The sequence below is a fragment of the Leptodactylus fuscus genome, chromosome 10 (assembly GCF_031893055.1).
Source record: "Leptodactylus fuscus isolate aLepFus1 chromosome 10, aLepFus1.hap2, whole genome shotgun sequence".
Lineage (NCBI taxonomy): Eukaryota > Metazoa > Chordata > Amphibia > Anura > Leptodactylidae > Leptodactylus > Leptodactylus fuscus.
In genome coordinates this window covers 81132628-81157659 of record NC_134274.1, presented here as the reverse complement: position 1 = coordinate 81157659, position 25032 = coordinate 81132628, and the positions used below count along the sequence as shown (strand labels likewise).

At 48.4% G+C, this 25032-nt stretch overlaps 2 protein-coding genes across 4 annotated transcripts in view; one reads left to right on the top strand and one right to left on the bottom strand.

Annotated features, from left to right (window-relative positions):
- LOC142183331 (uncharacterized) overlaps positions 1–25032 on the bottom strand; it is a 260063-nt gene that overhangs the window by 21312 nt on the left and 213719 nt on the right. Inside the window, exons 1-3 of one of the 2 annotated variants that reach the window (XM_075258381.1) lie at positions 4997–5266; positions 1613–1744; positions 874–945 (exon numbers count right to left, since the gene is read on the bottom strand). In XM_075258381.1, coding sequence (XP_075114482.1) covers positions 874–907 — 34 coding nt within the window. In that variant the 5' untranslated portion in view covers positions 908–945; positions 1613–1744; positions 4997–5266. Of the gene's footprint in view, positions 1–873; positions 946–1612; positions 1745–4996; positions 5267–25032 lie in introns of those variants that run through there. The other variant, XM_075258382.1, reaches the window with a different exon arrangement.
- On the top strand, positions 5353–13783 carry LOC142183336 (gastrula zinc finger protein XlCGF66.1-like). Of its 2 annotated transcripts, XM_075258393.1 has the most exons (5): positions 5353–5386; positions 5648–5777; positions 8964–9146; positions 11327–11453; positions 12214–13783. In XM_075258393.1, exons 2-5 carry the CDS (start codon positions 5706–5708, stop codon positions 13203–13205), a joined length of 1374 nt encoding a protein of 457 aa, XP_075114494.1. In that variant the 5' UTR covers positions 5353–5386; positions 5648–5705; the 3' UTR covers positions 13206–13783. The 2 variants fall into 2 exon arrangements, with proteins under 2 accessions (XP_075114494.1, XP_075114495.1); XM_075258394.1 differs by lacking the exon at positions 5353–5386 and having other exon boundaries at positions 5600–5777.

Sequence of the window (25032 nt, the reverse complement as noted above, 5' to 3'; positions counted from 1 at the left end):
GGAAGCAATCTACATAGCAGGAAGCTACCTGTCGCAGCTCCCCCCTCCACTCCATTACACTCCCCTCCATGCCTCCCTAGCTAAGCTATCTCGCCCACTACTAGCCCCCCCTTTGCTCCCTAGCTATACTATCCTACCCACTACTAGCCCTTCACAAGTAATGAACTAAGCCCCCCCCTCCCCAATGCATCATACTTACCTAGCTTCTGATCTGGGAAATGGCTCCTCCTTTCTTCTTCACTGTACGTAGGCTGGAGCCAGAAGTACCTGTGAGGATACGGAGCGCCATCTCTACTGGGCATTTCGTACAGACGCAGCATCTCCAGCCTCCAGCAAGCGCTTGAAGAGGGGAAGAGCTGTTCCCGAACAGGAAGGCTGGTAAGTATTGATGGGATTGGGGGTGGGAGAGTACTGGCGATGTTCCGTTTCGGAAGCGGTGAAGTGGAATATCATCGCATTATCAGACAGTGTCTCTTGGGCGCCCCAAAGATACGGGTAATTATAGATTTTTTTTTAAATAGGAGTAAATTAGAAGTTAGGCCAAAGGTGGGGGTTTAGTTTAAGGGTTAATTCATAGTTTATCCCAAACAACCCCTTTAACTTCAACCATCCATATATCATGAGATTCACTTGGTGCCAGGGAACTGCATGACCGCAATAAGGCTAGTAGGCTCACGCCCGTGCACTGGTCTCTGTCATTTGGCTCCTTCAGGTGTCCATCGGGGTTCTGTTATTTTTATACTGAAATCGGCGGAGAAAAAAGTTCTCTGCGCAAGACTTTTCTCTCCACCGATTTTCACCATTGGAGATGTTAATAATATATCAGCATAGTGGCTGAAAAGATGTATGGTGATGGACAGCGGAATATCTTACATAGGGATTTGAGGGGCTGGTGGTTTTCCATCATGGCGTCCTCCAATGTGTGTCCTTTGACGGCACTTACTCCTGTATAAAGATAGAACCTTATCAGATGCGGCTTTACACAGCGATACAGTCACTATCTAGACCAGGGGTGCCCAATACGTCGATCGCGATCTACCGGTCGATTGCAAAGGACGTATGGGTCGATTGCAGGATGCAGCCAGGGATCCCCGGTGTCTGCTTGTTCACATTGCAGGCTGAGAGTCGACTCTTAGCCTGCAATGTGAACAAGCACTCTGGACACTTGCAGGCCGGGCAGCAGCAGCTCCGGGGGATGACGCGCTCCCTGCTCTTAGGGATGGAGGGGGCCAGGGTGCTGCTTGTTCACAGAGCAGGCTGAGAGTCATCTACGGACACTGGTAGGCAGGGCTGCCGCAGCCCTGACTGCGAACGAGTGCAAGGCCCCGGCCTGCCAGTGTCCAGAGATAACTCTTAGCCTGCGCTGTGAACAAGCAGACACCGGGGATCCCTGGGTGGCCACAGAACGCCGCTGTCTCCTGCTCTCACGCTCCGCCCGACCCTGCCCACATGCCCCGCCCACAGACACACCCCACCCACAAGAAGTGGGTAGTAGATCTTTTGCCTTGGTCAGTTTATAAAGTAGCTCACATGCTGAAAAAGTGTGAGCACCCCTGGTCTAGACTGACTCTATATTAGTGTCTAATGTCTCAGCCTTCCCAGCAGCGCTCACCTCTACAGTCAGAAGCTCAATGATCTGGTTGGTGAGGTCCAGCAGGTACCGCTGCCGGCGGTGGAGGCTCCGTCATGGAGTCTAGTGTCTGCTCAGTCCTTTTTGCATACTGGGAGTCACATCTGATTTCTCCTACAAACAGAGAAATATTTCACAAAATGACCCTGGCTAGACAGTCCCTGACTATTCAGCTCTAACCACAAGGACCACTTTGCCTTACAAGTATCTTTCCCGATGCGGGATTGGGGGATTAAGCCCCCCTCTGGGTGACGTCTATTTGTCTGCTTTCCAATGGCGCTCTCGTGCTCTTTGATGTTTGTTTCGGTCCTTAGTTTTCTTTCTTAGATTTCGGTCCTTAGATTTAGTCTCCTTTCTGTGAAATCCTGCGTATCTTTATTCTCCCCCGTACTTACGAATGAGATCTGCCCCTGCTGGTCACGGTGTCCGGGCTAATGTGTAATGCAGGGAAGCTGAGGCTGGGGAGGGTCAGTGCACACAGTTATATCTCAGGCAGTATAACCCATAGAACATTACTTCTGGTGCTGTATATAGGAGGAGATTCAGCCTTGATATGGCACTAAGGCTGATATATGTATTATCTCCAGAGATGCCAATGGTCGAACGACTGCCGGGATTGGGATATTCATACGTAACTAATCCCAATCTCAATCCCCCCAGTGATTTATCTGGAAATGATACAAATACTTCAACTTTAGCGTCATATAAAGGCTGACAACATCCTCCTTCATACAGCACCAGAAGTAATGTTCTATATATATATCATGGCAGAGGTATAACTGTATGAAGTGACCCTCCGCGGCCTCTGTTTCCCTGCTTTATACATAATCCTACATGCCAATCTGTGGAGGTCTGACACCTGATACCCCACCAATAAGCTAGTCTCAGCAAAGAATGGAGCAGGAAGCAGACAGCGCTGTTCTCTGTGTGGTGGCTGAACCAAGTCACTGCAGCTTATCTCCCAGTCAAATGAACTGGAGCTGATCTGCAGTACCTGATCTGGCCACTGCAAAGAGAACAGCGCTGTCTGCTTCCTGCTCCATTCTATTCATATCAGCTGATGTATAGGTCTATTATCTATTCTTAGATTAGTTCATCAATACTTTTAGCCCAGAAAATGGCAAAAATACTGAGAGAACATCAAAAATTGTTCAAAAGTTTGGTTACACTTCAAAAAGGATTATTAGGCTTAATAATTGATGACCTATCCTTATTCTAAGTTTAAAGACTGACGGGGTCCAAGACCTGTGACTCTGGTTGATCCGTGTTCGAGTGAGGCTGACGGCCATTCTCTGCTTACCAAGCACAGTGCCACACAGTGTATAATGGCTGTGCTAGGTATTGCAGCTCATTCACTTGCTATGTAACTGATAAAAATGTCATCATGCGGCCTGTAACTCTGCACTGTGGTGCTGCAGGAGATAGAGTGTGGTGCTCGGCTATCTCAGGGACAGTCAGGTGTGAGGGGCAAGTATAGTCACGTATCTCTATATCCACCATTTTGTTCTATAAACTTCATTTTCTTTTCATTTTGTATCCTCACACATATATACTATGAGGTGAGGTCACTCAGAGTGTGAAGCATGCAGGCAGAGACTTTCAGTCGGCCATTGTTCAGTTGCCGGAGTTGTCTGGCACCAGCATGTCGTCTCATCTCTTCTGCCATGATATATACATCTAAGACAGGGGTCTCAAACTCGCGGCCCAACTGCGACCCTCGGGACAATAATTTGCGGCCCCCGCGCAGCTCCCTGCATGTCCAGCTAGGCCTCTTTAGTGTTTTACTTGCCAAACTTTCCTCCGATCACCCCCCGCTCTTATAACAGTGATACAAGCGATGGCTGATCGGTGGAAAGCTTCTACTACTGTAACTGAAGGACCTGTGTGTGACGTTAGATGTCACGTGACTAGGGAGGCGTGTCCTAGTGTGCCGAGCGGAAGATGAAGGGATGTGCCGTCTAAAGGTACTGAGAGGGGAGGGGAATGTGAGATGCAGGGTGGAGAGTGTGTGTGTATGTGTCTGTCTCTCAGTAACCTAGGGCCACAGATAGAAGGGGAACATGAAAATGGGGGCAGAGATGGGGGGGGGCATGAAAATGGGGGCAGAGATGAGGGGGGGGCATGAAACTGGGGGCAGAGATGGGGGGGCATGAAAATGGGGGCAGATGTAAGGGGGACATAAAATGGGGCAGATGAAGGGAGATATGAAACGGAGGGAGAAATGGTGGGGGGAGATGAAACTGGGGGGAGATGAAACTGGGGGGAGATGAAGGGGGCACTTAAACTGGGGACAACTGGAGGGAACATTAAACCGTGGAGGAAGCTGGAGGGGGACCTGTCTGCCTCTAGTTGCCCCCAGTTTAATGTCACCAACCAGCTACCCCTACGGTTTAATGTCTGCTTCTAGCCTCCTGAGTTAAATGTCCCCCTCTAGTTGCCCCAGTTTAATGTCCCACTTCAGCTGCCAATAATTTATTGCCCCCTCCAACTACCCCCACTGTTTAATGTCCCCCTCCAGCTGCCCCAGTTTCATGTCCCCTCTAGTTTCCCCCCAGTTTAAACAGGGGCACCAGGAGAGGGACGTAATACTGTGGGGTAGTTGGAGGGGAACATTATAATGTGGGGACATATAATGTGCGGGTGACTGTAGGAGGATTATACTGGGGGGGGGGGGGGGCACATGAAAAATGAATAAGAATGGGTGGAGACATCATAAAATTGGGAGGAGCTAAATTTGCTGCGGCATACATAGCTTGTGGAAAACCTGATGCAGCCCAGCCTCACCCAGACTCTACCTCCAGCGGCCCCCGTGTAAATTGAGTTTGAGACCCCTGGTCTAAGATGTCGGCTCACACATAAGTGTTTTGTATCTTTCTCTGTTTCATGAGAGAGTCCATCCCAGTTGGGAAACTTATAATGAGATGCAGATTACATGAGGCCTCAGCCAATCATCATGTGGCAGGCTTATAACTCTACAACCAATCATGTTATACTAATTAGAATAGCCAGGCCAGCTCCTTGTCTGAATTCTACATAAACTAGGTTTTTCCCGCCATTAAATGAATACAGCATCTGAGTGTCTGTGTCTGTTCTCCCGAGCGCTCGCACCCAACTTCGGATAGCGACGGCATCTACCCCGGGTGTTCCCCCAACACAGGCAGATTCTCCATTCATTCAAGTGACTAGTAGCATCTCAGATATATATATATATATACATAACAGCAGTAAAGGCGTATTCAGACGCTGCAGTTGAGATGCAGTAATTGGTTGCATGTAAACTATTTCTCAGATGCGGTTTCTAACTGCATCTTAACTGCTGCGTGTGAATACAGGCCACCGTAGTGAGTGATATATGAAGAGGAATACCAGGTAGATGTAGCTCCCGGTGGCGGCCTTATACACGGCTCTCTCCTCTGATTCCCATAGGCATCTGGCTCCCCCGCTCGTTCAGGTCGGTGTCACAGGACACTTCCGGGCGATGCGTTCCATATACCGGAAGTAGAATTTCTCCGCCTAAAGTCAGTCTTGCCGTGCGGAGCCGGTATAGCGGAGAGCAGGGAGGGGGGATCTGCATACAGAGCCGCCCGTGTGAGCGGAGTCCTCAGAACCACCAGTACTGGGCACAGCGGAGATTACCGGCCGCCGCCGCCATCTTGTTGTAGCCCTATCTATGTGAGCCGGGTCAGTGGGCGGAGCTAGCGCGGAGTGTTTCCGGGTCATTCTCCCGCTGATAGTCTGCGGATAACCGGAGAGCAGGTCAGTGGTGTGAGCTGTGTCTTGTGTCTGTATATACCTCACCTGTCTGTATATACCTCACCCTGCCCTTATATACCTGCTGTATTGCCCGGTGTAGGCTGTGCTTGCTGTATGAGGAGATGTGCGCATGTCCATATATCTGGCGCCCCTGACTAGTCCTCACCAGGACTGTGTACATGGCAGCTGATGTGTCCCGTCCTCTCAGGCCTGATCCCGGGGGCCATGGCACAGACTGACATGTGTTTCTTTATATCACTACAGGTGGACAATCTCTGGGCATCACCCTTGTGGCAGGGGGGTTATCCTCAACTCATAGAAGATGGACAGAGGTCAGATCCCTGAGAGGATCCTAAACCTCACCCTGGAGATCATCTACCTGTTGACAGGAGAGGTGACTATTGTGGGGGGTCGCGGTGCGTGGCCTGGGCTCCGAGACGTGGGTGGCCTGAGCTCCGAGACGTGGGTGGCCTGAGCTCCGAGACGTGGGTGGCCTGAGCCCCGAGACGTGGGTGACCTGAGCCCCGAGACGTGGGTGGCCTGAGCCCCGAGACGTGGGTGGCCTGAGCCCCGAGACGTGGGTGGCCTGAGCCCCGAGACGTGGGTGGCCTGAGCCCCGAGACGTGGGTGACCTGACCTGAGCTCCGAGACGTGAGTGACCTGACCTGAGCTCCGAGACGTGGGTGGCCTGAGCTCCGAGACGTGGGTGACCTGAGCCCCGAGACGTGGGTGGCCTGAGCCCCGAAACGTGGGTGGCCTGAGCCCCGAGACGTGGGTGGCCTGAGCCCCGAGACGTGGGTGGCCTGAGCCCCGAGACGTGGGTGGCCTGAGCCCCGAGACGTGGGTGGCCTGAGCCCCGAGACGTGGGTGACCTGACCTGAGCTCCGAGACGTGAGTGACCTGACCTGAGCTCCGAGACGTGGGTGGCCTGAGCTCCGAGACATGGGTGGCCTGAGCTCCGAGATGTGGGTGACCTGACCTGAGCCCCGAGACGTGGGTGGCCTGAGCCCCGAGACGTGGGTGGCCTGAGCCCCGAGACGTGGGTGGCCTGAGCCCCGAGACGTGGGTGGCCTGAGCCCCGAGACGTGGGTGGCCTGAGCCCCGAGACGTGGGTGGCCTGAGCCCCGAGACGTGGGTGGCCTGAGCCCCGAGACGTGGGTGGCCTGAGCCCCGAGACGTGGGTGGCCTGAGCCCCGAGACGTGGGTGGCCTGAGCCCCGAGACGTGGGTGGCCTGAGCCCCGAGACGTGGGTGACCTGAGCTCCGAGACATGGGTGGCCTGAGCTCCGAGACGTGGGTGACCTGACCTGAGCCCCGAGACGTGGGTGGCCTGAGCCCCGAGACGTGGGTGGCCTGAGCCCCGAGACGTGGGTGGCCTGAGCCCCGAGACGTGGGTGGCCTGAGCCCCGAGACGTGGGTGGCCTGAGCCCCGAGACGTGGGTGGCCTGAGCCCCGAGACGTGGGTGGCCTGAGCCCCGAGACGTGGGTGGCCTGAGCCCCGAGACGTGGGTGGCCTGAGCCCCGAGACGTGGGTGGCCTGAGCTCCGAGACGTGGGTGACCTGAGCTCCGAGACGTGGGTGACCTGACCTGAGCTCCGAGACGCGGGTGACCTGAGCTCCGAGACGCGGGTGACCTGAGCTCCGAGACGCGGGTGACCTGAGCTCCGAAACGCGGGTGACCTGAGCTCCGAGACGCGGGTGACCTGAGCTCCAAGACGTGGGTGACCTGAGCCCCGAGACGTGGGTGGCCTGAGCCCCGAGACGTGGGTGGCCTGAGCCCCGAGACGTGGGTGGCCTGAGCTCCGAGACGTGGGTGACCTGACCTGAGCTCCGAGACATGGGTGGCCTGAGCTCCGAGACGTGGGTGACCTGACCTGAGCTCCGAGACGTGGGTGGCCTGAGCCCCGAGACGTGGGTGGCCTGAGCCCCGAGACGTGGGTGGCCTGAGCCCCGAGACGTGGGTGACCTGAGCTCCGAGACGCGGGTGACCTGACCTGAGCTCCGAGACGCGGGTGACCTGAGCTCCGAGACGCGGGTGACCTGAGCTCCGAGACGCGGGTGACCTGAGCTCCGAGACGCGGGTGACCTGAGCTCCGAGACGCGGGTGACCTGAGCTCCGAGACGCGGGTGACCTGAGCTCCGAGACGCGGGTGACCTGAGCTCCGAGACGCGGGTGGCCTGAGCCCTGAGACGCGGGTGGCCTGAGCTCCGAGACGTGGGTGACCTGACCTGAGCTCCAAGACGTGGGTGACCTGAGCCCCGAGACGTGGGTGGCCTGAGCCCCGAGACGTGGGTGGCCTGAGCTCCGAGACGTGGGTGACCTGACCTGAGCTCCGAGACATGGGTGGCCTGAGCTCCGAGACGTGGGTGACCTGACCTGAGCTCCAAGACGTGGGTGGCCTGAGCCCCGAGACGTGGGTGGCCTGAGCCCCGAGACGTGGGTGGCCTGAGCCCCGAGACGTGGGTGACCTGAGCTCCGAGACGTGGGTGACCTGACCTGAGCTCCGAGACGCGGGTGACCTGAGCTCCGAGACGCGGGTGACCTGAGCTCCGAGACGCGGGTGACCTGAGCTCCGAGACGCGGGTGACCTGAGCTCCGAGACGCGGGTGACCTGAGCTCCGAGACGCGGGTGACCTGAGCTCCGAGACGCGGGTGACCTGACCTGAGCTCCGAGACGCGGGTGACCTGACCTGAGCTCCGAGATGCGGGTGACCTGAGCTCCGAGACGCGGGTGACCTGAGCTCCGAGACGCGGGTGGCCTGAGCTCCGAGACGTGGGTGACCTGACCTGAGCTCCAAGACGTGGGTGACCTGAGCCCCGAGACGTGGGTGGCCTGAGCCCCGAGACGTGGGTGGCCTGAGCTCCGAGACGTGGGTGACCTGACCTGAGCTCCGAGACGTGGGTGACCTGACCTGAGCCCCGAGACGCGGGTGACCTGAGCCCCGAGACGCGGGTGACCTGAGCCCCGAGACGCGGGTGGCCTGAGACCATCAAATGTCTGGAAGAACTCCATTAGAGGGAGTCTGTCACCAGCAGCACAGGTATAGGTCAGGCTCACCTGAATGGGACGTCGTTCCCTCCATTCCTGCCTTGGTTGCCAAGATATCTAATTTATTTAGCAATATGCAAATGAGCAATATGGAGGGCGGCTCCTTTGTGGCAACTGCTATGCCCCCTCCGCTCTAATACTCCCCCCAGGAAGCTATAGTGACATCTCACCTTGCCCTGTGTTCTTGGGTTGGAGCAACAGAACCGCCTTCCATACTTCAGTCTCCTCTTTTGCATATTATGAAATAAATGAACGTATCGGCAACAAAGAAAGCTGTTCTGTTCCGGTGAGCCTGCCCCTGGATGAATGGGCTTCACCCTGGTGACAGACTCCTAATACATGCACATATAGACTCAAACTATGCTTGTGTTAGATGTGGTGCGACTGATTCTAGAAGCCTGGAGAGCTCCGAGGACATTGGAAAGGGACCCTTCCTTTATGGCCAGCATTCAGATTAGAATGATTTACTTCTCTATGCCGTTGTCACTCCCGGTCATTTCTAGTAAAAACCACATCTATGTTTATTCTTAGGATTATATTGTTGTGAAAAAATCCCCTGACCAGATTGGAGACGGCGCAGCTTTCAATGAATTCGGTGTCCGAACCCAAAGCTCCATTGCAGTCCATCCTCCACCTTCTCTGATCCATGAGAGGAACAACGAACAGAAGATCCTGGACCTCACCAACAAGATCATTGAGCTGCTGACCGGAGAGGTGAGCGCCGCCGGGGCGTGAGACATAACACAAGGGAGGATGGGTCTCAATAATTGGTTAAAACTAGAGATGAGCGAACACTGTTCGGATCAGCCGTTCCGAACAGCACGCTCCCATAGAAATGAATGGAAGCAGCTGGTACGTAGACTTTGCCGGCGGCCGGTCGCTTAACCCCCCACGTGTCGGCTACGTCCATTCATTTCTATGGGAGCGTGCTGTTCGGAACAGTGTTCGCTCATCTCTAGTTAAAACCTTAACACTCCATGTCATATAGCCTTTATGAATGACTCAATGGCTGATGTGCTTGTCTTGGTGATCAAATTGGCACTGCCAATGTACCCAAGTAATGAGCAGCAGGACCCTGATTACAGTTCCCATTGCAACAGCCCCATGTAATCTGATTGAAGAGTGTTGAGGGGCTGCCATGTACCGAAGCCTATTGGGTCTAGACAGAAGCGGAGGTCAGTGTAAAACTGACATGAACAATACCCTGCAATGCAGAAGTATTGCATAGTATTAAACAAGTACCCAAGAAAAACTAATTAAAAAATAAAAATAAATAAAATGTAAAAAAAAAAAAAATATATTTTATAAAAGTCACAAAGACACATAATTATTTTAAGCTTTTTCCACTATACTGCTACGGCAGGTGAGGGGTCTTTGAACATGGCCGCTGCTCAGCCGCCGTATCGGTTACCTCTGTGTTATGCTGGCCATGCCTATATTCAGTGCCCATTTTGGTGGAGGGCATTAACCCTACAGTTACTTTGGTCAGATCTGATAGATGAATCTAGTTACCAGCTTGATAATGATTATAGTCACCTGAAGCGAGCCCTGGGGGGTGGTGGGCTGTGACCGCTGGTAGCCTATGGAAAGCTCCCGGGTGTGTCATCAGTATACGTATATTACAGGCTGCGTTAATACACAGCAATGCATTACCAATATATTGTATTAGTGATCAGACCTCCTGGGGTCTAAAAAGAAGTATAAAAAAATAAAAGGTAAAATCACCCCCTTTTTTTTACCTAGATCATATATAAATAATAATAATATTTATTTTTTCCATAAGGTGAACGTTAGTGTTTAACCCCTTCAGTACCGGCCAATTTGTGCTCCAGGACCAGACACATTTTAGGTTTATTTTGTTTGTGCGGTTTTGAGGGCTGTAACATTTTTCTCGTATGTCTCAGTCAACTAATTTTTGCGTCTTTTTTCGGGGACACAGGGCTTTATTTTTATGTTGTTTTTTATTTTCGAATGTGTTTTAATTTTTTTTATATTCAGGAAAATATAAACATAATAGGTGGGAAATTGTGTCTGGTTTTCACTTTATTTATTTTTTTATTTAATAACACAAAGCGTCACTGAAAAACTTTATAAAATAGTTTTTCCTCTCCGTTATGGTAATTTTTATTTTGTATGGTGTCGTCGGGGGTGGGGCTATAACCTTTAATAACGGCGTTTTATTAGCGTATTATTTTTTTATTTCATTTTCATTTATTTTTTTAACTTTTTTATTTTTATTTTTTTTTTTTTTTTCAGATTGTGTCCCCATAAGGTCATAAGAGACCTTTGGGGACATCTGATCACTTTTTTTTGTTAGGGAGGCTGATTTCCCCTATAACTGTGGCTAGTACATTTAGCCTCAGTTGCAGGAGGAATCCAGCCTCCTGCACGCTGTATACACAGTGTACAGAGCTGATCTGGGTCCTGTAGGACCCAGCAGCTCTTGCAAGACGGATCACGTGACCGCTGGGTCAGAGGACGGCCGTATCATGGCGGCACCCATAGCCGTGTATACATTGAGCGCTGTATACACAGCCATCGAGATGGCAGGGAAGGGAATAAACCTTCCCTGCCATCTCTCTGGGAGCTCCGGCTGAAGTTACAGCCGCTCCCAGTATCAGCAGCTGCACGATCTCCGTAGCTACTGTGTTCTGACAGGACGTACCAGCACATCCTGTCAGAACTAGGCAACCACTTCCCGGATGTTTATAGTCTATGGGCGGTCCGGAAGTGGTAAAAAAAAATCAAACTGAATTGATATAAACATCAGACGTTCCCCAGACAGGGAGGTAAAAAAAAAAGCAAACCAAAAAGTATGCCTCTTCCTAAAGGCCAAAATGGGTGGTGTCACTAAGGGGTGAATAATGACCAGATTCTCACTTTTATGGTTTCAGGTTCCAAGAGGAGATGAAGACGTCACTCTAAATTTCACCGTGGAGGAGTGGGAACGTTTGGGACGTGACTCAGTTAGTAACATGGACATGATGATTATGGAGAACCACCAAACACTAAGTTCACTGAGTAAGATTTCTTTCTCTTATATTCTGCTGTGCTATACAGACATTATCATACACTGTTCATATAGAGCTCACAATCTACGTTCCCTATCAGTATGACTGATGTGTGGGAGACAGGGAGAACATATAAACTCCATGCAGCCACCGTGTTGTCACCATACATGTCGACTAGATGTCTATGCCTAAAATGGATCTGTCACCAGGATATCCGGTCCTATGTTAGGGTCATGTTCACTGTACTATTAAACCAAAGGCACAAAAATATATTGTTCCTACTACAAAATTGCGGCTGGATACGTACGAGTCGTGGCCGCTCAGTATTCGCCTGTATACATGGTAGCCGGCAGTCAATGACAGGGAGGTACTCATGACCTATCCTGAGCCCTGCTTCCTCTTCAGAGACCATGTGATGTCACACGATTACGGATGGGCTGAGCTGCAACACCAAGCACGGCCACTACACAAGTGTACACCATTGTGCTTGTTAAGTAGTGAAGAGGCCACAGCACTCACCCAAACACTTCGGTTTCTTTCGGCAGGGGTCCGACATGCGGGGTCTTCATCTTATGACTTCTAAGGATAGGATCTATTCTATTCTCCATTATTAAAGGGGATTTCTGGTACTATATAACTGATAGGTCATCAATTAAAGGTTTATGGGGTCCCTGGCTTGGTTTTCTGTGAAGAGGTCACAGCACTCACCCAAAGATAGGTCCTCATTTAAAATCTACTACCAAATCTAATCAGTTCTTTCTCTCCTACAGATCTCAGCGAGTCACTTGACAAGATGGTTTCTGAAACTAAAAACAGCAACTCAATGAGACACTATCCAAACATGTGCAAGTCCCGGAAGAGGAAGGGGCAGCCAGTGAGATATGTAGCAGATAGCTCGGCCTCTTGCGAAGATGACAACCTTGTAAGCTCTGACACCAGCACAGAACAAGCACAAGATGAGCACATGGAGAAGGAGCATGATGCAAAAGTTTACATGCGCTCAGAGCACACTCAGACAGACTTCACCTTCCCTCACGTTAAAGATGAGTCTGAGGATGGGGCAAAAAATTCCAAATCTGACTTTGTCCGCATTGATTATGATTCAGTCTTTGTTGGTAACCAAGCTTCTGCGCCTCAGGAATCAAGTCGGAAACTTTACGACTGCGCTCTGTGCGGGAAAACATTTACCAGCAAATCGGGCATTGTAAAGCATCATAGAATGCACTCGGGTAGAGTAGTGTCCTGTCCGGACTGTGGAAAGGACTTCACCTGTAACTCTGAACTGGTGGCCCACCAGAGGACACACACAGGGGAGAAGCCGTTCCCTTGCCCTTCCTGCGGGAAATGTTTCTCCACCAACACAAACTTAGTAGCGCACCAGAGAATCCACACCGGGGAGAGGCCATACGCCTGCACCGAGTGTGGGAAGTGTTTTACAAGCAGTTCAGACCTTGTCAAGCACCAGATAATCCACACCGGTGAGAAACCTTTTTGTTGTCCAGACTGCGGAAAAGGTTTTACCAGCAAATCCAACCTTGTGAAACACCAGCGAATCCACACGGGCGAAAGGCCTTTCCTTTGCGCTGAATGTGGTAAGGGCTTCGCGATCAAGTCTAATCTTATCAAGCATCAGGTTGTTCACACCGGTGAGAAGCCGTACCCATGCCCAGAGTGCGGCAAGTTCTTCTCTAACCAGTCTAATGTTGCGAAACATCAAAGGACTCACTATGGGTTAAAAAGGACTCCCACCAAAGGTGAATAGTGCTTAACCATCCGCACAAGCTGGGAACCATGGTGTCCAATAGTGTTGTGGGACTGGTCACTCTAGTGTCTTCTCTTCTAGTTCGATCTCCATTTCAATGAACGTACCAGATCCACTATGGTACCGCCGGTTGTTGCTGAAACCCTACCTGGTGACTTTTGTATGGTTTCCAGTTTTACTTTGCCAATGTATAGTTTGTGTTCTTTCCGATTGCCATGTACGATAGTTGCAAGGGACAGGCCCCATTATTGTTCTATCCCAAAGGCCTCCATCTGATCTCTGTATGGTCACCATACATACAGCCGTTTAATGCAGTTTTTTGTCCCCAGAGCAGCAGGCCAGGTAGACATTTGATAAGCAGGAGCTTTCCTGGTCTTTAAAACTGGATGATGACGCTTGAATGAGGCCAATAATGGTAAGAGATGCTGCAGTGGCCATGGTGGACCTATAGGTATATTTCACAGTCGGAAGAACCTCCTGTGCCAAAACAAACTTCCAATACCTTACATTACACCCCAATACCCAATATCTACTAGATTTTCCCTGCCAAATTTAGACATTGAAAGACCACTGGTGCCTGATTATGCAGATTTGAGGGCCTTGCTGGGAAACGGTGAGGAAAAAAAGTATATGGTCAGCCATCAATTTTGCAAGTTCTCTGACTGATGAGGTTGTCCTGTAATTGATATCATGGGTAACTATGAGAGACAAAATGAGAAAACAAATCCAGAAAATCACATTGTCTGATTTGGAAAGAATTTATTTGCAAATTATGGTGGGAAATAAGTATTTGGTCACCTACAAACAAGCGAGATTTCTGGCTCTCACAGACCTGTGACTTCTTCTTTAAGAGGCTCCTCTGTCCTCCAATCATTACCTGTAGTAATGGCACCTGTATAAAAGACACCTGTCCACAACCTCAAACAGTCACTCTCCAAACTCCACTATGGTGAAGACCAAAGAACTGTCAAAGGACACCAGAAACAAAATTGTAGCCCTGCACCAGGCTGGGAAGACTGAATCTGCAATAGGCAACCAGCTTGGATTGAAGAAATCAACCGTGGGAGCAATAATTAGAAAATGGAAGACATACAAGACCACTGATAATCTCCCTCGAACTGGGGCTCCACGCAAAATCTCACCCCGTGGGGTCAAAATGATCACAAGAACGGTGAGCAAAAATCCCAGAACCACGCGGGGGGACCTAGTGAATGAACTGCAGAGAGCTGGGACCAATGTAACAAAGCCTACCATCAGTAACACACTACGCCGCCAGGGACTCAGATCCTGCAGTGCCAGACGTGTCCCACTGCTTAAGCCAGTACATGTCCGGGCCCGACTGAAGTTTGCTAGAGAGCATTTGGATGATCCAGAAGAGTATTGGGAGAATGTCCTATGGTCTGATGAAACCAAACTGAAACTGTTTGGTAGAAACACAACTTTTCATGTTTGGAGGAGAAAAAAGGCTGAGTTGCATCCAGAGAACACCATACCTACTGTAAAGCATGGGGGTGGAAACATCATGCTTTGGGGCTTTCTCTGCAAAGGGACCAGGACGACGGATCCGGGTACATGAAAGAATGAATGGGGCCATGTATCGTGAGATTTTGAGTGCAAACCTCCTTCCATCAGGAAGGGCATTGAAGATGAAACGTGGCTGGGTCTTTCAACATGACAATGATCCAAAGCACACCGCCAGGGCAACGAAGGAGTGGCTTTGTAAGAAGCATTTCAAGGTCCTGGAGTGGCCTAGCCAGTCTCCAGATCTCAACCCTATAGAAAACCTTTGGAGGGAGTTGAAAGTCCGTGTTGCCCAATGACAGCTCCAAAACATCACTGCTCTAGAGGAGATCTGCATGGAGGAATGGGCCAACATACCAACAACAGTGTGTGCCAACCTTGTGAAGACTTACAGAAAACGTTTGACCTCTGTCATTGCCAACAAAGCAGATAAAACAAAGTATTGAGATGAACTTTTGTTACTGACCAAATACTTATTTCCCACCATAATTTGCAAATAAATTCTTTCCACATTACACAATGTCATTTTCTGGATTTATTTTCTCATTTTGTCTCTCAAAGTTGAGGTCTACCTATGATATCAATTACATACAGGCCGACCTCATCTTTTTAACCACTTCAGTACCGGGCCAATTTGTGCTCCAGGACCAGACACAATTTAGGTTTATTTTGTTTGTGCTGTTTTGAGGGCTGTATCATTTTTCTCAGACGTCTCAGTCAACTAATTTTTGCGTCTTTTTTTCGGGGACACATAGGGCTTTATTTTTATGTTGTTTTTATTTTCGAATGTGTTTTAATTTTTTTTTATATCCGGGAAAAAATAAATAAAATAGGAGGGAAATTGTGTCTGGTTTTCACTTTATTTATTTTTTATTTAATAACACAAAGTGTCACTGAAAAACTTTATAAAATAGTTTTTCCTCTCCGTTACGGTCATTTTTATTTTGTATGGTGTCGTCGGGGGTGGGACTATAACCTTTAAAAATGGCGTTTTATTAGCGTATTTTTTTTTTTTTTCAGATTGTGTTCCCATAAGGACATAAGAGACCTTTGGGGACATCTGATAATTTTTTTTTTTTTTTTTTTTGTACTGGAGGCTGATTTCTCCTATAACTGGGGCTGGTACATTTAGCCTCCTGCATGCTGTATACACAGCTTACTGAGCTGATCTGGGGTCCTGTAGGACCCAGCAGCTCTTGCAAGATGCTGCTCCCAGCGGATTGCGTGACCGCCGGGTCAGAGGGCGGCTGAATTATGGCATCGTCCATAGCTGTGTATACAGCACTCATTGAGCGCTGTATACACAGCGATTGAGAAGGCAGGGGAGGTAATAAATCTTCCCTGCCATCTCTGTGGGAGCTCCGGCTGAAGTTACAGACGGCTCCCTGTATCAGCAGCTGCACGATCTCTGTGCAGTTACTGTGTTCTGACTGGACGTACCGGTACGTCCTGTCAGAACTAGGCAACCACTTTCCGGATGTATATAGTCTATGGGCGGTCCAGAAGTGGTTAAGAAGGAGAACTTGTACAATTGGTGGCTGACTAAATACTCTTTCCCTCATTGTACATGCAAGGAAAGACGCACAACACTTGCCTCTATGCGTAAAGAGGTTGCACCAAGTTTTAACTTTTTGTCTTTCGACAGGATAATTGATAAATTGCTGATTGGTGGGGTCCGACCTCTAGGACACCCAATGATCATGGGAATAGATGGCCCATGTCATCTCTATGAACTGAGCTGCTGCCTTCATTCCTAAGGGGCTACCGATGAGATGTTCTAGTAGCCCCTTAGAGATGAATGGAATGTGAATGCTTGACTACCCCGCCATTCATTGATCTGTGGGCCCTCAGTAGTTGGACCAACATTTTTCAGACACTTATCACCTATCCTTTGTACATCTCCTTTAAAGAGGTTGTCTAGGGCTAAGATACCTAAGGCCACACTAGCATTTGGGTTTCCGTTCTTCGGGACGTATTGAAAAGGCAGCAATTAATATCGTAGTTGCAGACAACCCCTTTAAGTTTTCATTTACATATTGTATATGCTCAGAACATAAGTCTATGTGTAACTATAGTGTGAATAACCACTAATGCAGTTCAATAAAGTCCTTCCTTCGGTGTCTTATATGTCAGTATGTCTGTTTCTTGTTATGAGGTTCAGTGGTGTCGTGTGTATTCGTACAATTACAGTTATTGTTATGTGTCACCATGAGGCTATATATACAAATTGTGTATATACAGGGTGGCCATAATATAACCTCAGGTGTTTGGAGTCGTGTGCAGGCTGACCCAATGGACGGAATTGCCTGAATATTTGTATGTGTGCTAATCAAGGCATGGGGAAACGGACGGCATGAAAAAAATAAAAAAATAAATAACCCTAAAAATCATCACCAACTGCTTCCTCGTGACAATGACACCCGCATGTCATTTGCATTAATGTTTCTGGCCAGAGTGGAAGTGGATACCAATTGGCCATGGAATATCTGGTGGAGCGCCAAAGCGCATTTTCACCTGAATGGAACGGTCAACACACAGAACTGTCATATATGGGCCACCGAAAACCCGCGTGCGCTAGAGGGGGTTCTTCTGCATTCACCCAAGGTGACCGTTTGGTGTGGGTTCACCTCATCATTCATGATCGGACCGCTCTTTTTCGTGCTCTCCGGATCTCACTTCTTGTGACTTCTGGTTGTGGGGACACTTGAAGGAGCGTGTTTATCGGGGGAATGTTGAAACCCTGCCTGACCTCAAAGAGCGCATTACGTTGGAGGTGCGCAGCATCTCACCAGAGATGTTACACGCAAGCGTCAAGCACGTTCTGCATAGGATGACCATGCATGATGGCTCTGACTGCTCTTTCAGATCCTTTACTTTCTGCCTAGAAATCTGATAAAAGTCTCCAGAAAACTCCTGAATGACAAGACGACAACAACATCAGATGTTGAGGGAGAAAGATCCGATTATTGGAGTTTAGCATGGTCAATGGTCTTATTTATCCCATTAAATAAGTAAACTCTTATAGGGTACAACGGATTCTGATAGACGGGGGTATAGAGGGGAAATGGAGCCTAGAGAAGGCAGAGACGTCTAGCAAAGGGCAGAAGTCTGGAAGAAGCAGAGGATTCTGGAGAGTGATGGGGAATGTACAGGACGGGTCTGAAGAGGACAAAGATGTCTGACATGGGACAAGTCTGGAGCGGTGAGAGCGACCAGTAAGGGACAGAGGAGTCTGAAGATGGAAGGGGAGGGGGTGTCTGTAAGGGACGGTTGAATCTGAAGGGCAGGAGGTGATATAGGAGCCTAACAGGATGTTCCCATTAAAAATATGTGCATGCCGAGCTGAGCATGCATGTGTAAGGAGGGGAGGTTTGGGAGATATACATAACTAGCTGGTACCCGCGGCTTGGTCTGCGGTGATTGTAGCAGTGGGTATATACAGGTGCGGGTAAGGTTTTCGTACTGTGTATAAGGTATGGGATATGAAATGTAACTTTGTATCTTGTTGTTGCTGTAATTCAGAGAATACGTGAGACTTTTGTGTTGCAGTTACTTTGTATTTGAGCTGCTATATATACGGTGTTGTGAGAAACTTTACATAGTGACTTTGGGACAGAAGTATTTGAAGTTAACCCTTTCCCACCGATGGCATTTTTTAATTTTCGTTTTTGACTCCCCTCCTTCTAAACCCCATAACTTTTTTATTTCTCCGCTCCCAGAGTCATATGAGGTCTTAATTTTTCTTGGGACAAATTTTTCTTCATGATGCCTCCATTATTTATTCTATATAATGTACTGGGAAGCAGGGAAAAAATTCTGAATGGGGTGGATTTGAAGAAAAAATGCATTTCTGCAACTTTCTTACGGGCTTTGGTTTTACGGCGTTCACTGTGCAACCAAAATGACCTGTCCCCTGTATTCTGTGTTTCGTTACGATTCCGGGGATACCAAATTTATATGGTTTTATTTACATTTTGACCCCTTAAAAAAAACTGTGTTTAAAATTTTTTTTTTTGAAAAGTCGCCATATTCCGACAGCCGTAACTTTTTTATACGTGCGTGTACAGGGATGTATAGGGCGTCTTTTTTTGCGTGACCGGGTGTACTTTGTAGTTCTACCATTTTCGGGAAATGTTATTGCTTTGATCACTTTTTATTCAAATTTTTATCAGAATCAAAACAGTGAAAAAACAGCGGTTTGGCACTTTTGACCATTTTTCCCGCTACAGCGTTTACCAAACAGGAAAAATATTTGTATAGCTTTGTAGAGCGGGCGATTTCGGACGTGGGGATACCCAACATGTATGTGTTTCACAGTTTTTAAGTACTTTTATATGTGTTCTAGGAAAAAGGGGGTGATTTGAATTTTTAATCCTTTTTATTTTTTTTTAATATTTTTTTTACTTTTTTAAAAAAAAAATTTTCGCATTTTTTAGACCGCCTAGGGGTATTGACATGGGTGGGCGGTGTCGCGGATTGTCAGAGCGGTGGGGGTCGGCAAACATGGCTGCTCCGGAGCGTTAAAGAGCGCCTCCTGGGGTATCGCTAAGGTGAGGGGCAAAGTGGTAAAGTATATGTATATGTGATTGTGTGGGGTTAGGGGCGAGGCTGCAGAGGGCAATATGAATTTTGTGGCTTGCTATGGTCCAAAGTGTGTGAGATTGCAGAGATGGTGATGTGAGTTTGGGTTTTGTGGGGGTCCTGGCACAAACGTATGTGCGCTGTTGTGATGAAAAGTAGCCTATTGCGCAATCGGGTGTATTAACTATGTTTGTGGAAAATTTTAGCCAAATTGGTGGAGCGGTTTTTCCGTGATTGAGGAACAAACATCCGAACATGCAAACATCCAAACACACAAACTCACAAACTTTCACATTTATAATATTAATAGGATGTATTACGGCTGAATAGTCTATATAGATAGACAGAAAGACATATATACACAGTGTTGGCCAAAAGTCTTGTCCCCCCTGCAGTTCTGTCAGATAATCCTCGTTGTCTTCCAGATAATGATTACAAGCACAAACTCTTTGGTAATATCTTCATTTATTTTGCTTGCAATGAAAAAAACACAAAAGAGAATAAAAAAAAGTCACATCATTGATCATTTTACACAAAACTCCAGAAATGGTGCGGACAGAAGTATTGGCGCCCTCAGCCTAATACTTGGTAGCACAACCTTTAGACACAATAACTGCGCACAACCGCTTCCGCTAACCAGCAATGAGTTTCTTACAAGGCTCTGCTGGAATCTTAGACCCTTCTTCTTTGGCTCCTGCTCGCGGTCCCCCCTGAGATGTGAAGGGGGCCTTCTCCAAACTGCCCCCAAGAGATCTCTCCCCTCCCCCACAGGTGTTCTATGGGATTCAGGGCTGGACTCATTGCTGCCACTTTACAAGTCTCCAGGGCTTTCTCTCACCACCATTTTCTAGTGCTGACGTGAAGTGTGTTTTGGGTCCTTGTCCTGCTGGAAGAGCCCTGACCTCTGAGGGAGACCCGGCTTTCTCACACTGGGCCCTACATTATGCTGCACAATGTGTTGGTCATCTTCAGACTTCATAATGCCATGCACACGGTCAAGCAGTCCAGTGCCAGAGGCAGCAAAGCAACCCCAAACCATCAGGGACCTCCGCCATGTCTGACTGTAGGGGGCATCTTCTTCTCTTTGAAGGCCTTTTTTTCCCCTGTAAACTCTATGTTGATGCCTTTTCCTACTTTTGTCTCATCTGTCCAGAGAACATTCTTCCAAAACGGTTTTGGCTTTCTCAGGTAAGTTTTGGCAAACTCCAGCCTGGCTTTTTTATGTCTCTGGGTAAGAAATGGGGTCTTCCTGGGTCTCCTACCATACAGTCCCTTCTCATTCAGAAACCGACGGATAGTACGGGGTGACACTGTTGTACCCTCGGACTGCAGGGCAGCTTGGACTTGTTTGGATGTTAGTCAAGGTTCTTTATCCACCATCCACACAATCTTGTGTTGAAATCTCTCGTCAATTTTTCTTTTCCGTCCACATCTAGGTAGGTTAGCCGCAGTGCCATGGGCTTTACACTTCTTGATGACACTGCGCACAGTAGACACAGGAACATTCAGGACTTTGGAGATGGACTTGTAGCCTTGAGATTGCTCATGCTTCCTCACAATTTTGCTTCTCAAGTCCTCAGACAGTTCTTTGGTCTTCTTTCTTTTCTCCATGCTCAATGTGGTGCACACAAGGACACAGGACAGAGGTTGAGTCAACTTTGATCCATTTCAACTGGCTGCAAGTGTGATTTAGTTATTGCCACCACCTGTTAGGTGCCTCAGGTAAGTAACAGGTGCTGTTAATTACACAAATTAGAGAAGCATCACATGATTTTTTTATGTTTGCTGTGGAATTATATACAATTTGGCTTTTTGACAATTCTTTTTGTGGTTTTCCATTGAAGACAAGTTAAATGAAGATAATACCAAAGAATTTGTGATTGCAATCATTTTCTGGAAGAACATTGGAACATGGAAGAGTATTATCTGACAGAATTGCAGGGGTGCCAATACGTTTGGCCAACACTGTACGTACATCTGCACACAGTTCAACACACCAGAGGATTAGATACGCATGTCTTCACACAGTACCACATGCCGTAGGATTAGATACGCGTGCCTGCACACAGTAACACACGCTAGAGGATGAGATACGCATCACTCCACACAGTACCACATGCCAGTGGAATAGATATGTGCGTCAGCACACCATACCACACACTGGAGGATTAGATACATGGCTCTTAACAGAGTACCACATATTAGAGTTTTACTCCAGGTTTCCATAGCAACCCAGCCATTTTTCTTCAATGCTTTATGTCAGCTTTAAAGGGGCAGGGCATTGTGGATGACACTGTTACTCAAGGTCACATACACACAGCTTTACTCCAGGTCTCCATATCAACCGATCACAGGATTTTCACTGATATTGGAAATGAGATGCTTATGGACATACACACAAACGATATACAAAATACACCAGTGCAAAACTGGACAATTCTTATGGGGCCACTACACAAACAAAAAATGAAATATATCCGTGCGAAGCCGGGTCCTTCTGCTAGTATCTTATAAAAATGAATTTCTGTCTGTCTGTCTGTTCTCTATGCACGACCAAACGACTGGACCGATCTTCACCAAATTTGGTACAGAGATACATCAGGTATCCGGGAAGGTTTAAGACAAGATACATGCGTCTGCTCACAGTTCCACATGCCGAAGGATTAGATACACGCGTCTGCACACAGTACCACACGCCGGGGGATTGGATACATGCGTCTGCACACAGTACCACATGCCAGAGAATTGGATACGCGCATCTCCACACAGTTCCACACACTAGAGGATTAGATATGCACCAATGCACACAGTTCCACACGCCAGAGGATTAGATACACAGATCAGCACACAGTATCACACCTCAGAGGATTAGATACACACATCTGCACACAGTTCCACACACCAGAGGATTAAATATGCACTTCTGCACACAGTTCCACACATTGAAGGATTAGATACATGCATCTGCACACAGTTCCACATGCCGAAGGATTAGATACACGCGTCTGCACACAGTTCCACATGCCGAAGGATTAGATGCACGCGTCTGCACACAGTACCACATGCTGTAGGATTAGATACGCGCATCTACACACAGTTCCACAAGCCGAAGGATTAGATACGTGCCATGCACACAGTTCCATATGCCAGAGGAATAGATACGCGTGTCTGCACAAATTACCATACGCTAGAAGATTAGATACACAGGTCAGCACACAGTATCTCACGCCAGAGGATTAGATACACGCGTCTGCACAAAGTACCACATGCCAAAAGATTAGATATGCGCATCTGCACACAGTTCTACAAACCGAAGGATTAGATATGCGCGTCTGCACACAGTTCCACACGCCAGAGGATTAGATACACGCTTTTGCACACAGTACCACACACGAGAGGATTAAATACACGCGTCTGCACACAGTTCCACACACTGAAGGATTAGATACGTGCATCTGCACACAGTTCCACATGCCGAAGGATTGGATACGTGGATCTCCTCACAGTTCCACACACTAGAGGATTAGATATGTGCCAATGCACACAGTTCCACACACCAGAGGATTAGATACACAGGTTAGCACACAGCATCACACACCATAGGATTAGATACACGCGTCTTCACACAGTACCAGATGCCGGAGGATTAGATACGCACATCTGCAAACAGTACTAAATGCCGGAGGATTAGATACGCACCACTGCACACAATACCACACGTCAGAGGATTGGATACATCCCAATGTACACACTTACACATGCCGCAGGATTAGATACGCACGTCTGCACACAGTTCCACATGCCACAGGATTACATACGCACGTCTGCACAATATACCACACACTGGAGGATTAGATACACAGGTCAGAACACAGTATCACACACCATAGGATTAGATGCACGCGTCTGCACACAGTTCCACATGCCAAAGGATTAGTTACGCGCATCTGCACAAAATACCACATGCCAGAGGATTGGATACACAGGTCAGCACACAGTATCACACACCATAGGATTAGATACGCGCCACTGCACACAATACCACACGCCGGAGGATTGGATACGCACTTCTTAACATAATACCACATGCCAGAGGATTAAATACGCATGTCTGCCCACAGTTCCACACACCGCAGGATTAGATATGCCCCAGTGCACATAATACCACACACCGGAGGATTAGATACACAGGTGAGCACACATTATCACACACCAGAGGATTCACACAGTACCATACGCCGGAGGATTTGATACGCACATCTGCATACAGTACCACAAGCCGGAGGATTAGATACGCATGTCTTAACACAATACCAAACGCCAGAGGATTAGATACGCAAGTCTGCCCACAGTTCCACACACCGCAGAATTAGATACGCGCTACTGCACACAACACGACATGCCGGAGGATTGGATACACGCCAATGCACACAGTTACACACGCCACAGGATAAGGTATGCACATATACACACAATTCCACATGCCAGAGGATTAGATACGTGAGTCTTTACACAATACTACACGCCAGAGGATTAAATACATGCGTCTTTACACAGTTCCTCATGCCGCAGGATTAGATATGCGCCACTGCACACAATACCACATGGTGGAGAGTTAGATACCTCTCAGATACTCTGCAGTCCTCTCTGTCCCCCATCTCTTCAATCTCCTGTCCCAATCTGGCCACCAGTCACTATAATGAAACCCTCAAAAATGCATTGGATGAGGTTGCTCCCCCCTCCACTCGTAAAGTCCCACATAGGAGGCAGCAACCCTGGCACACGCCACAGACACGATTTCTCCAGCGCTGCTCTAGGTGTGCCGAACGTCTCTGGAGAAAATCAAGCTCACCTCCTGATTTCCTCCACTTCAAGTTTATGCTTAAAACATATAGCTCTGCCCTTTACCTCGCCAAACAAGACTATTTCACCGCCCTCATCTCTTCTCTCTCCAGCAACCCTAAAAGGCTTTTTGAAACCTTTCACTCCTTACTCACACCCAAGGTACAGACGCCATTCACAGACCTTAGTGCTGATGACCTGGCCATGTATTTCCATGATAAAATTGATAAGATCCGTCTGGAAATTACTGCCCAAGCCCCAGGTGGCATTGATCCCACCACATACGATAGTACTGATCCCCTCACCAGCCGCACTTCAGACTGTCCATTCTCATCTTTTGAACCTGATACAGAAGAGGAAGTCTCTCAGCTACTTTCTTCATCTCGCCCCACAACCTGCAGTAGTGACCCCTTCCCCTCACACCTTCTCCAATCTCTGTACCCTGCTGTCACTACTTACCTTACTAAAATATTTAACCTCTCTCTCTCTCTTCTGGAATCTTCCCATCCTCCTTCAAGCATGCTGTTGTAACCCCGCTACTGAAAAAACCCTTCCTGGACCCATCCTGTGCTGCTAACTATCGACCCGTCTCTAACCTCCCCTTCATCTCTAAACTTTTGGAACGCCTGGTTTATTCTCGGTTAATCCGTTATCTCTCTGCTAACTCTCTGCTTGACACCTTACAATCTGGTTTCCGCGCTCTGCACTCTACTGAAACAGCTCTCACAAAAGTCTCTAATGATCTACTAAAGGCTAAATCCAATGGTGACTTCTCTCTTCTTATTCTTCTGGACCTCTCTGCAGCTTTTGACACTGTTGACCGTCATCTCCTCCTCACTATGCTCCGCTCAGTCGGCCTCAATGATACTGCGCTCTCCTGGTT